This window comes from Sylvia atricapilla, chromosome 17 (assembly GCF_009819655.1).
Source record: "Sylvia atricapilla isolate bSylAtr1 chromosome 17, bSylAtr1.pri, whole genome shotgun sequence".
Taxonomy (NCBI): domain Eukaryota; kingdom Metazoa; phylum Chordata; class Aves; order Passeriformes; family Sylviidae; genus Sylvia; species Sylvia atricapilla.
This window is the reverse complement of record NC_089156.1, coordinates 12,459,972-12,473,941: the sequence shown is the minus strand read 5'-3', so window position 1 is coordinate 12,473,941 and position 13,970 is coordinate 12,459,972. Positions and strand designations below refer to the sequence as shown.

Genomic DNA, 13,970 nt, shown 5'->3' with positions numbered 1-13,970 from the left:
CTCATGACCCCTAAACAGATCAACCCATGACACAGAACATTCTTTACGGACAGGACAAGCTCACAAAGTCCTAAACAGCTAAAAAACCCCCTTGCAAGTCAGATTAGACTCCTGTAAAGAGCACCAGGACTGATGTGAGCAGGAATTGGGCACTTGGTGTCCATGAAGGTGCTCAGGACCCCTGGCTGCACCTGCAGCAGGAGCTCCACGTGCCCCAAGCTGCTGTGACAGCACCAGGGCTGGGGGAACAAACACCAGCCTTGGGGAGATGCATTTCTGTGGTGATGTGTCACCCCAGGTTCACCTGCTTTTCACTGTTTGCATTTTATTCTCGGGTAGCTTCAAGAAAACAATGTGTATTCTTAGAACTTATTTTGTTTACATATTTCTCCTCTGGGAGGAAAAAGAGGATTGATGTTCACCAACAAAGCTGAAGAGGTGGCTGCCTGTGCAGCCAATCTTTTCCCTTGCCAAAGTGTGTACAAGATGGAGCCAGAAAAATAAAGTTGAGAGAGTTTTCCATGCTGACCTTTGTGCTGCCTGCTGGTTCTTTCGTGGCCCTAACAGGGACAGTGAGGTGGGTCCCCACGTGAACTGGCAGCTTTGTTCTGCCACCATTAACAAAGGAAACCAAGCCACTGGGTTTTTAGCAAAATAAATTGATATTGAACACACACAGACTACCAACAAAAGACACCACAGCTCCTTTAGAATCTCTGCAGCACAACACATTCAAATGCTAAATTTTCAGGTGTCTCCTCCAGCTTACACTGTGTTCACCAATTTACCACAGCTATCATCCTATTTGAGATTAAAACCCTTCTGGCATTTACTTTTTCCCCATGTACACTGCATGCAGCAGCCTACCAGAAATGGATCTTTTTGTATTCAACAGCAAGAAGCAAATCCTTTCAATAAAAGCTCTCAGCACACTGATGTTCAAACCTTTCTAGCTCCATTACTTGGAGCATTAAGAACTACGAGATTACACAATACTGTAAAATTGTCAGCTAAGTGTTCAAGAACAATCTCCTAGATCATTCTGCAGAAATCAGACTTGAGTCATCTGCATATTCTTCCCAGCATTCTTTCTTCTTCTTGTTTTCTATTTTGCCCTCTACATTGCAGCCAAAATGAGAAACAAATTAGTAGCAAATCAGAAGATGAAAGCAAAAACATCACAATCAACTCATCTCTGTTCAACTCCTTCCCAAGCTGGGCTGCTCAGCATTGCAAAAAAATCTGCTGCAAAAGGACAGGAGCCCAGTCCTGACAATTTCTTCATGCTGTCTCCTCAGGAAACCACAGCTAAGGTATAGGAATACGGCTAAATAGAAATTAATTAGCTGAGAATGTCATTTAACAGCTTTCCCTCCTATCAAAGATGTATCTCCTTTTTCTTGTTCACATTATAGGAAAATACAGTGACAATGCACTGACATTCAAATTTATCAATTACTTTAAAGCAAAAAAAAAAAAAAAATCACCAGAATCTGTGAAGTGCCAGAAGAGGTTTTCAAGAAGTTCCTAGTGTGTTACCTAACAAACTCAGAAATGGAGATTAATTTAATACATTACAGTTACTCTCTAAGGGAGCATGAAGTTAAATTTCCTGCTTCTTTGGTATATTCTCACACCTCCTTTTTACCACTGCCCAGGAACAGACCAAGCAGCCACACACGTGCTGTGTGCATTTCTGTGTGTGTGCATACCCTCACGCTGAGTGCAGAGCACACACAGCCCATTTCCACCCTGCCTGATGTTTAAAAATTCAGACTGATGAGCACTGAGGGTACTGTAAAGAGAAGTGGCAAATCTGAAGAGAAGTGTGAATCAAAAGCAGGGATGGCTCCAGTTCTCAGGGTCCTACCAAAGCTGCTAACACACCCAGTCAGATTCATTAGCACTGGCAGGCTCCAGTCCCACAGGGCAGCCTGAGATGATACAAAGGCAATACAAACAGATGGAACATGTAATTGCTACACTGGAACTTTAATCCAACCAGATGGCTCAGCAAGGAATTCCTTCCACAAAAAGCTCAGGTGTAGCAGATATGGCTCCTTCTACTCCACGAGCTTCCAGTTCTGTCCAAAAAATTGTGCAGGGCTCCACAAACGGAGCTGCACTGAGCTCACCAAAGGCTCCTCACCCAGTTCTGTGAGCAGAGCTCCTTTATAAACTTTGAAATCCAACCATCCCTCATGCACAGGCCACCACTTGGCCATTAATTTATGGAAAAGGGATAACAAGGAGTAGAGAGATGAGGCAGCAGCTGCCAAGAGTGGCGTGGTGCGTGGGAGGCAGCTCGGGGGCTCTCTGACAGCAGACTTCCTCAAGGCTGGAAGCCTGGGGAGGGATGGCATTCAGAGCCTGCAGTGTGTAGGCAGCTCAGAGGAGTGACATTTCTGAGCTTCACTAAACACACACACACACACAATTGGACTTCAAATGGTGGAAATGCTACGCTGTTTCTCGCAGCACAATTCTTTTTTATAATAAAGAACTAATACAACTTCACAAGAGGAGGAATAGTTTTTCTTCAGGGTGGAAGCCAATGTTTCTGGGGGCCTCTGCTGATCTCCCTCTGGATTTTAGGATTTGAATTCATGCCAACACGCACTGCCAAAAGGAAAATAAATGATATTGATGGCACTGCAGCTCCAAGGCCAAGTTTCATTAAAAAACTATCACAAAAAACTAAAAGCTGGGCACTGAAAACAATAGCACACCAACATGGACAGAAAACACACCAGCCCTTTGTAATGCAAGTAAAGTGAACAATCTTCCCCCAGATAAGAGATCGAATCACATTGCACAGAAAATACTCCACACCATCATTTTCTGAGCAAGCAGAAAATATTTGTAGAACAGATTGATCATTACATGCTGTAATGATTTTTTTAATATTTTCTTTTTCCCAACGATACATCCTCAAGTGTAAGGACATGGAATGCTGCTGCCCTCTAGTGCTAATCCAGGAATGATTATTCCATACATTTTCCCAGCCACTGGGGTTAAACACCAAAATCGAGGGGTTTATCTAAAAACACTGTTCTCTACACTGTGCAATTCAAAAATGTTACATTTTCCACATGAAAACTTTTAGATAGAAGAACGAGAAAGGTTCAACAACCCCCTTAGAAATCATTTAGCTCTGCTGATGTCTGCTAAGGACTTTCCAAACAGAGCAGAATATATTCCCAAAGCTTCCAGGACGTATCTGTTTGGGTGTCATATTTTCACACACAGCATTTATTTCTACACTAATTAAAAGAGTTAATTGGGTTAGTGGTATTAGTATGGAATTCCTCATTGTTGATAAATAAAGTCTTGTGAATAAGAGCAACCAGGGTTGGTGCTGAGTTCACCCTGACAGGAGGCAAAGGATGGGATACCAAGGCAAAGAAATTGGAATGTGAAAACCTGAGCGTGCCTGAGCAGCCTGGGGTGAGATTTGGGAAGAAGCCTCAGACAACTCTGTTGCACTGCTGCTCATTTGCATACTTAATATAATAAAAGCTCACCAAGACCATGGAGCCCATCTAAAAATATCTCAACAGCGAGCAGCTCAGGCCACTCAAACCACGGAGCTGAAAATCTGCAGTGACAAGCAGGAGTGAGCGGGTTGGTGCAGCTGGAACAGCCGCGGAGCGCTCGGCTGTGCCAGGAGGTGGCAGCAAGGCTGAAGGGACCAGAACCCATCTGTCACCTGAATTTATCACCCTCCAGTGTGTCTGGGACACAGCGAGGGCTGCTCTTGCAACGCAGGCACCGAGGTTACTCACGTTAATGCCAAAGTCTGGGGACGTGGAGCTCCAGATGGCGCCGATGCTCGCAGCGGCCAGCATCGCTTCCACGGCGTGGATGCTGTTGGGGAGGTAACCTAGGGCAGAGGTGGGATGGTTACAGATGGACCAACACTTAAAAAAAACCTCTAAATAATACAATGAATTATAATATATACAGCAAACAGGCTTTAAAATATAAAATCCCAGACTGAAGCACCTTTTGAGGCTTTGCACGTAATCAATGTTGTACCTTGAAGCCAAATCAGTTACACGAAGAATTAGTAATAAATCCGTTTATCAAAATATTTGCATTCGGGTTTTTATCTACAGTATTATTCCCAATTTACAAATGTTCCTGCTTAATTAATAAGCCTTTCAGGATATGAGTGCAGCACAGTGAAGAGAGTAACTGGAAGAGAGAATTAGTGATTGATTGGGGTACACAAAGACTAAGAATACAGCAGCATGCAGGGGAATGGAACAAGACTGCAGGAACAGCCATTAGAGAAAGAACCAGTTTCTGCAAGGAAAGACTATAAATAGCTCAAGAGCAGAGATTCAGCCTCACCAAGCTAAATGTTGTCTGGTAGACACTGCCAGAATCTCAAACACAAACAAGCAAAACCAGTGTATCAGCTGGTAGGGGAATAATAGAGTGGGACAAGCCTTGGAACCTTCCCACACAAATGTGGCTCTTCAGGTTTCTCTCATTAGCTTGCAGCAAGATTTTCAAGATTTCAATTCAATTTATCACAACATGCAGAATAAATTAATGTCAAGGAAGTCAGATTTTAGTTTCAGTGAGCTCAATCTGAGCAACTCTCCAGAAGGTGCTGGGTGGCTGAGTCTGACTCTGCACTGCTCAGAATCCAGCCCACAAATGAAAACATGCAACTGGAATTCACAAACTACACTGAAGTGGATCAGAGTTCTGGAGTTTCAGATCACCTTTCTTAAGCAACCAAAAACACATCCAAGTACTTTTTAAAAAAAGCACAGGATGGGCCTAACTGCAGTACTCTGACATCTAATTACAAGTCTACATTTGAAAGCAAATCTTAAATGGCAATAAAAATGTTTCCCAACCTGTTCACCAACAGTGGTGGGCACTGAGATCTTGGATTGCAGGTGCACCCCAAGTATCAAGAGGCAGCAAACCCTCACCAGTGCCAGGCACTTCTCAAAAAAAGATATTTATGGATGGATATTTCAGGACAGGAACTGAGATCACAAATCTTAACAGCAATTTCTGCTATGTTAATATTACCAAGTAGGAGATAAGATGGATTTTTGTGAGGTTTTTCTACATTGCTTAAAAAAAAAATCCATCTTTTCTCAACTTTGTAAAAAGTGAACTTTAATTTTAATCTCTTAAACTGAGATTCTTCCTCATTCAAAAAAAAAAAAAAAAAAAAAAAAAAAAAAAAAAAAAAAAAAAACCAAAACAGTGAGATCAGTTTCTTAAACCAGCAGTGCCACTGCAGTTACTGCAGGCTGCTGGGCTTTTGGGAGCAGTAAGTTTTAAAACAGCACTATTACTTATTCCCAACAATTTCTAGAAAACACACAACTGTGAATAAAAGCCTCATGCCATGTTAAGATACAAAAGACTCCCTAGAACTGCCTACAGTTTATGGTGGTTTGTTCAGTGAAGTTCTTCAGCACATAAAGAGCAGCAAAAGCTCATGCCCATAAAAGCATTATTTATTTTGCTGTTTTTCCCTTGGGGTCAAGGTTTATGGAAGGCACAGTATCCCAAAATCTCAGTGATTTTTCTTGTAAGATAAATATTCCTCCCTAAATAATTTGAAATACATGAACCAGAACAGACCAAAATGTCATTTTGTGTGACGAGAGCAATTCTTAAATTGATGCCAAATATTTCCACTGAGCATTTCTTGGATGGGATCACCAGGAGGGCAGAGTGCAAGGAAAACTGAAAGATCTCTTCATGCTTTGGAGCAGTTGTTACTTACTTATAACCTTCAGTTCTGTTTTAAGGATTCTCCTTTTCAACACTCCACACAAAAGCCCTCAAGGCAAAGTCTGTGATCATTTTGAGCCAGACAATTAAATCATTACTTTCATTTGTCAGCTGCCTTTGAGGTGGTGGTTGAGTTTTGGAGGATACCAGCCAAAAGTGCCCAAAGGTACAAAACACACACAGCAACTGACTCTGCATTTCTGTGCCTCCACCTGATCCCAGGAGCCTTGCTGCTCTCTGGGATCTCACAGATTTATCCAAACACCATCACAGATAAAAATTTGGGTCTGTTCTGGCTGGAGATCCTCCCAACACAGCAGTGTAAGGACTCATGTTCCTTTTCTCTCAACAGCTAAACGACACAAACTACTTCTCCTGCAGGTCTGATTCGAACTGGATTCTCATTTAGAAGTAAATTATTTTTTTTTTTCTTCCTCCCACATCTGAGATTCTCAAGCTGATCACAACTGGCATGTATGTAAAGCTCCCTGCATTTGAGTGTGCCCCTGGAGACAGCAGCACACTCCTCAGGGCACCCAGTGGGCTGACACAGGTCCCCAGTGCCTAAAACTGGAGAAACAGGAATGCTGCTGACAAAGAGGATGGAAAAAGGCAACTTCTTTAGCTGGATTAACATCAGGCAGGAGTCACAGAGCAGTGACCTATGCACAAAAGCTCTGTATTACTGAGAAATAATGGTACTGCTGGTTTAAATATTTATCATGTTTGCTCATAGATTTAACTGGAGCCTCCATGCTCCTTAAGATAATATTTTAGCAAATGATCAAAACCAGGATTTGTCAGCACAGGGAAGGCCATAGGAGGTATTTCTCTTTCTTGAAGATGGTAAGAAAGGTGGAAACCACCTTCTGTTACAAGAAAAGGACCTTCCTCTTTGGGTGAACTAGAAAAACAACTGAATAAAGGGCTCAAAACACAGGAACTGGGAATTCATCAAGCAGGAAAATCAGAGTAAGACACAAGGGTCCCAGCAGCACTTCAGAACTATAAAAATGTATACAATCTCCATAAAAACAGAGAAATGAAAGCTTTACCTGACATAAAACCTGTGAAGTCTCTAAGCAGGACAAGTGCATTTTAAAAACACTGTCTGGATTTTATTTTTTTTTTTTAAGAGGCACTTACAGCCTGATCTGCTCAGGACTAAGTGCCTCAGCATTTTCTGTCAGTTGCTATTTGCTTAATCTAGCACACACCAAGATTACACTTACATGTGTTCATTTACACTGCAGCTCTTCAACAGAACAGGTAAAAACTGGAGTGCAAAAATTTGATATAATTATGCTGAAAACTGTGGCAAAAGTCTGATGCCTCAGAGTGCTGAGAACACATTCCATGAAAGCACCGAACGCCTTCATACAGTTTAATTAAAGTTTCCTCTTGGAAAGGAAAAAGAGGCACCCAAACATCCAGTTATGGGCATGTGGGGGAAAAAAAAAAATCAACAACTGATTGATTGCATCAAAGGTTTTGTTTGAGCCTTGAGAGAATAGATCAAGAAAAAGAAAAATAGGGAGCAGCAACTAAAATATCCTAATGTTTTACATTATTGAGCTCCACCAGCTCCCAAACTGACCAGAATTCAGAGACCAGACTCCCATTCTCCCTTTTCAGCATTCCACACTCCTGTAGGACCTGCAAGTGGCCACCCTGCCCAACATTGCTGTGGCCTGAAGCTATTAGCACCCCCCTAATCTCCTCACAAAGCTGGCTTTAAAACCCACGTAAGCAACCAGGGCTAATACAGCAGCTACAGATAAAATAGCAGCTTCAGACAATGTAACTCGTTGATGTTTTGTTGAGGATGTGTTTTTGTGTGAAGGCCTGGGGAAGATCAGATGGGTTTTAACTGCTGACTTGTAACAGAGCAAAGCTGTGCCACAGGGGTAGAGGAGAAGCAACCTATCCAGAGAGGAGGAACATCCTCCCAGTTGTGTTTTATTTGATTTTAGTTGTTGTTTGCCAAACAGATGGCCAGTGGGAGACCAAGAGGAGCTCACACATGGATCTGGGCAGCTTGCAGGAGGTATTCTATGCCTCTCCCCAACTGTTCAAGCATCGCTGACAGCACTGCAAGACATCCTTAGAGGAAGAAATATGTTTCACAACACATCTGCTTCAATTACGTTCACTATTAAGTGCTCTCAGTGATGGAAAGGGAAGCCTGGAATAAAATCAAGCTGAAAAAAAAGTGCTGACACCACTGCCTGTCCACCCACACTCACCCACCTCCAGCTCCAACATGCTATTACTGTCATGATGCAACCAGAAATTGTACTGAACAAACTAGGGGGTATGTTAAGTGTAATGAGAAGTTAAAGCAGTCTTGTCTTGGAGGCAGCAAAGCCTGGAGATGAAATTCATAGGAAAACAACAGTAATAGTCTCATGTGTAATTCTAACAGCTCACATTCTGAGAGAAAGTGTCAACAAAGGGTGTCAGATCCTGACAGGCTGACTGCATGTTAGGCAGCTGTAATGAAGCTCATAGAATGTCTCCTTTCTATTTAAAACTGATTTTTCAGCAGCAGTAGAAGCATGCCCTGTGTTACTACTACGAACCTCAGTGAGAATTGCTTTTCCCTCTGCCATCTGCTCTAAATGTTGGGATAAATGACATCCCTGGGGACTCTGGTAAGTTTTGCAGAGCCTGATTTTTGATACCACAAGAGGGTGTAGGGATTCCAGCTTCCCCAATCAACACTTAATTCCCCAACTCAGTTTGGGAAGCTTCAGCCTCTGACTGCAAAGTCAATGACTGCAAACATTCCCTGGCACAGCAGAGAAACACAGGAAAGAAGCTGAGACCCCACAGAAGTACCTAAAGTGACTTTAAAACTTTAAACAAAGTATCACTGAGGCTTTTTAATTTAAATGAGAGGTGAGCCAGCCACCAAAACAAGAAATATTCAAAAGTCAGCCAGGCTGCAGTGCTAAATAAGACAGTCATTAGCTAAAAGGAATTGTTACTAAAAGTGTAATAGCATTTTTAGCAGCACAGGCTACAGCTAGATTTCAAAACCAGGTTTTCTTCAGCTACATCTTCCCTGCTGTTGCTGCCCAAGAAATGGTCAGATATGAACATGACAGCATTAAGGTTGAAAATTGAGATAAAATTAAAGCATCTTCCTTCAGACAAGCCTTCTCAACTTCACTGTATGGTTCATACCTAATTAAGGATTTAGCTCTAATTCTATGTCAAAACCAAGTCACCAGCTGTGATAATTCATGTTTGGCTGCCAGTTCCAGAGCATACTCATACCATATGCAAGAAATGAGCTCTACTGAGTAGATTTCCACTTCCAGGTCATAGTTGTGGGTTTAAAATTTGGTTTTCAAGACACTGGTTCAAGTTTATAGCATGCAGAAAACAAATCAAGGGTTTCATCACTGAGTTTGCATCACAAGATTTTACACACACTTATTTAGGATAATGGCCAAGTGTTGCTCAAAGGACGTGGGATTCCAGCAGCACAATGATATAAACCCCAGGAGCTTCAAGGATATTGCACTTCACTGACAAATTAAAAAGCACACCAAACAGAGGTGAAGCAGCTCAGCTGGAAGATCAAACCCAGCAATTTCAAAACAAATGTGACTCCTTCTCAAGCCTGGGCTGCACACTGGACAAGCTGTTCACAGGACAAAAGCCTGTTCATACAGAAAAACACACAAGACAACCTCCTGACAGGAAATACTGCTGCAGAAGATGTGGTGAGCTGCTGAAAGGATCAGAGCTGGAATTCCACCCTCTGCACTGGTGACTTGAGGAGTTACTGCTGACTGTCACCATTCTGGTGGCAGGACACATTCTCTCCTCCAGACCTGCAGTATTTCCCTTCCCCTTTCAGTGCTAGAGAACCTGCAGGTTAATCCAGGTTCCTTCCCTCTAGAAATGCATTTCCTACAAATGTAAACACAGCAGCACAAGAGCCTTTTCTTCAGAATGTTTATATGGATTTTTCTGTGAAACACTATTTCACAGTCATGTTTCTGTAACTCTGACTACTGACTTGCACATTTCAAAAAAAAAAAACCACCTTCCACCTCCTGTCCCTTGAAAAAAATTACTCACCTACAACTCTGTCTCCTACTTTTATTCCCATCTTCCTCATGGCTGCAGCATACAGAGCCACAGCTTGTCTCAGCTCTTCAAAAGTAACTTTCAAGACTTCTTCTTTGCCTTCCCCTGAGGAAAGAAAATTAAAGCAATCAGTCAGAAATCAGGCACTGCAACATGAGTCTAGTACAAACAACTAATCTTAGAAGAATGGAAAGCAATCCTAAGAGAGCAGCTCCCACTAATATTTATATTTTTGCTTTTGAAGTTGCTCTTATGCTGCAACCAAAACCTCTTCTTTTTAATGGGAATCAAGTATTAATCAGTGGTATTTGTTCAGGAGGCATGAGGACATTTCTAAAGATAAACACATCTGCAGAAGCAGAAATGATCCACTGGAGAAAGGTGTGCTCTTCATGGTAAACAGACTGCACTCAGCAAGGCTAATTTCTAACATGGTAAGAACCTCCTCTTCCCTTTTTGCTCAGTTTTCTCATCAGGTCTAAAAAGCAGCACAAGCTGCCAAGTTCAAGTTGTATTACAGCAAGTCAGTGACTAGAAAATCCTGCATGTCCAGGCCTGATTTTCACTGTGCTTTTGGCTCATCTGCCTTTGCCAACATAGCACAAAGCAAACAAACTAAACTGGACTCCACTCACCTCTGAAGGATCTGCAGGGTGTTTTCCCCGTTGTACTGAATGCCAGCTGTTACATAAGCTGTTAATAAATCACTCCTGAAGCAAAACTAACAAACCTAATTGTTATGAAAGTAAGAACCTGTCACCCTGAAGCCCCTTCCCTCAGTGGGACTGCTGAAATACTGTCCTTTTTCCACTACCCAGCACTTCTCATGAGGACACACATGCCAGGGATGCCACAGGAAAGGTGGGCTGCACTCCCTGCTCCTTTCTGAGCAGCTGTCCTCAGCCTGATGGCATTTTTGACTCTTTTTCTTTTTGGACTTTCACACCAATAAATCTGGACTTGCACAGAGCAAGGGAGCAGGTCATGATGCCAAAGACCCCAAGTCCCTGTTGTGTGCAGTCCATCAGCTGAGCAGAGGCTGCCAGCAGAGCCTGGGTTCCCACACAACAACAGGAAATGAGACACTGATCTGCTCCAGGATTGAAGCCCCAGGAGAAGGGGATCACAAAAAAGATTCACCGTGGGAGCCAGTGACGAGTGAAACAGTTTAGGAAAGTTGTTTTTACGTCCCTGTGCCATCCACATGGCTCCCACAGAATCATCCCCAGTGACCACAAACCTGACCCAGGCCCCCAAACCACCACTCTGACCTGGCACAGGGAGTCATCAAAAAATACTCTGACTTAAGAGGTCTTAAGGAGATTAAACACAGCAGAAGGTCATGAAAGAAATGCAGGTGGAAGTCTGCTCACCACAGAGGAACCAATGGGTCATTCCAGCACTCATACAATAATCAACTAGGAAATAATTTTGCTCCTTTTGCTGTCACCACCTATGAATTTGTGACAAAGCAGTCTCTGATACACCCCATGATCTCCTAACAAAAAGACCTACAGAACTATGTAATCACATATCAAACCAAGCCACTCACTGAATTGATAATTCCTGTGATAATTTGAAGTGACAGTATTTCACTCCACTTTCTCAAGTCCCATGTTTAGCTTTTAACAAGAACAAATCAATCCCATCAATTCTACATACATTTAGAGTTGACTTTGATCAATCAATGTTTGGCTTTCAGGTGCTCCACAAGATGCTCTCAACCACATTGACTTTTTTTCCTCCACTAAATAATACATAAGAAGCTTTTCTAATGATCTCAAAATCTGAAAGTGATGACTCACTACCACTACTTTAAAGCCAGCTTTTGGTTACAAGCTTCATTTCTATCAGACTTCACCAAATCACTTCTCACCCCACCAAAACTGGGTCACAGATTTCACCATTCCCTTTGAACTGGTAGCTGGTTTCTTTATATATATGAGATCAGAGAGGTCTCTTTCAACACTTCTAACCAGTGAAACGCAACTGATAAATATTTCTCCAGCAATAAGCTTGCAGAAGGTGATTGTTGTCTCACACAGCTGTTTAAAAACAATTTATTTGTGACTCAAAAGCTGATTCCCATGTAGCTCAATTCAGAAACTAAGATTTTTTAACACCTACACAATCAATGCACAGTTCAGCACCAGTTTCTCTGCTAAGGAGCTGCAAGTCCTCCTTGTTCATTGATGAGCTATTAAGGAGCATCACTGCTTGGTCAGCCTCATGGGAAGGATTAGGTCCAGCAGGAGGGAAACCCCAAATGCAGCTCCCTGAGGAAACACTCTCACACCTGCACAGAAGGTAATCCCACCCAACAGAGACTGGAACTGGTTTTTAAAATTACCAAAGTCAGCAGACAACAAAAAGTCTCTCCTCTGTGTCTTATGACCATCCTTATGGGTATACACAGATTTTACTAGGATTTTTCAAATCCTAGATGTTTCAAACCTTCAGCATAACAAAAATTAAGGCTCAGATATAGTGCTCCAGAAAAATAAAATTCCAAGTCTTCCAGGCACACAACTGTTGTTTCTGTGGTAGCAAAAGCAGAGTTAATTGCCTACCCAAACCCCATGTAGCTCTCAGTATTCCTAAAATAAAAGCCATAGGAAGAGGGTGGGAAGAACATTATCAAGCTACAGTGCCAAAAAAACTTCCTGAAGGCAAGCAGCAGGTGAATACTTATAACAAATGTGAAATAACACCTCAAATACCGAATTATGTTAAACACAGCATGACCTCCACTGCTTTAATGCAGCTGAGCTCATTCTAAGAAAGCCTCATTTAGGCAGCAAAGGATTTTCCAGCTCTATATTCCCACAGTATGATTTTGCTGGGTTCTTTGGGTTTTTTTTTTTGCAGAGCTGTATCAGAGATTGCACAGTCTTACTGACTTTATTACCCTTTTTCCTCCTCATCCAAACCAGTTTATTTCCATGTTTCATCAGAGCTGTTTCATCAGGCTTAGCCCCGTGGGCAGCAAACAAACACAAGGCATTAATTCTCCTTACTTGCTGCATAGAGTGCAACTTTGTCATTGTCCTTGTGCCTCAGGAGGTTCTCTGCATAGTTCAGGCGGCTGCCCTTGAACCACTCGGGGACATCGGAGATACTTTTGGATGTATCCACCACCTGAAAGAAACACATCATTCATTCCTGGAAAAAGGGAATATGATTTTTTCACAGCTTTGGACACGAGTCAGCTCATCAGTTCCAAGCTCTTTGTAGATTTTATTAAGCAAGAATCACTCCTCCCAGCTTACAGATGGCCAAGAGACACTGATCCTGTAATTAGAGGCCTGGAAAGTTGAATTATTTGTTAACTGTCACAAGCAAACATCATTACAACAAAACCAGGGGAAGTTCCTTTGCTGAGTTCTACCTTTGGCCCAGCCTTTACCACACAAATAAGACAAACCCTTGTGACTCCACCCAGAGCTCAGGAACACTGGGGGTTTGCCCCTGGGACTGAGCAGGTTCTAACTCTGTGCCAGGACATCCAGCCCAGCCTCCCTCTTTGGAAGGTGTGAGCAGGACTCACAGGGCACAGAGACAACAGCAGGAACTCACACAGTGCTCATTCAAAATAATTAATTGCACAGTCAAATGTAACTGAAGACTTCCAGCTTTTTATTCGAGTTCTCCATTTTTTTTTTTTAGGATTAACAGGATCCATCAACCTGTAAATAAGGCTCCAATAAACCTGTATTAAATAACTCCCCACACTCAGGATTGAGAAATGCAAAGAACTGAAAAATGTAATGCAACTCCCCCCATCTTGAGCTAATTAAGCCTCAAAATCATTCAACTACCCCTTCATAAAGTCACAGTTAAGATTAACTTTAATAACACTAATAGGTAAAGAGCCTCTTAGCATTAGTCAAGGGTCTAATTTCCTTCCAAAATGTCCCTCTGCTTAGTGATTCAGCAGCACATTTCTTTGAAAAACCTTTAAATAGAAACTTTATTTTACAGCTGTGCTTTTGAAAGCTTCAGTTTATACCCTCAGGTTCTCTCTCCTGGACTGCACATTCATTACAGAAAGAGCATTCCTCCAGCCCAAGTGAAAGGCTCCTCTGAAAGCCAAG

The 13,970-nt window shown here is 42.2% G+C and overlaps 1 protein-coding gene across 1 annotated transcript in view; it reads right to left on the bottom strand.

Moving 5' to 3' along the window:
• Positions 1-13,970, bottom strand: part of AACS (acetoacetyl-CoA synthetase) — a 37,464-nt gene that overhangs the window by 18,242 nt on the left and 5,252 nt on the right. The window contains exons 3-5 of the mRNA XM_066331747.1: positions 12,894-13,014; positions 9,868-9,981; positions 3,786-3,883 (exon numbers count right to left, since the gene is read on the bottom strand). Of these exons, the coding sequence (XP_066187844.1) occupies positions 3,786-3,883; positions 9,868-9,981; positions 12,894-13,014 (333 nt within the window). The remainder of the gene's footprint in view (positions 1-3,785; positions 3,884-9,867; positions 9,982-12,893; positions 13,015-13,970) is intronic.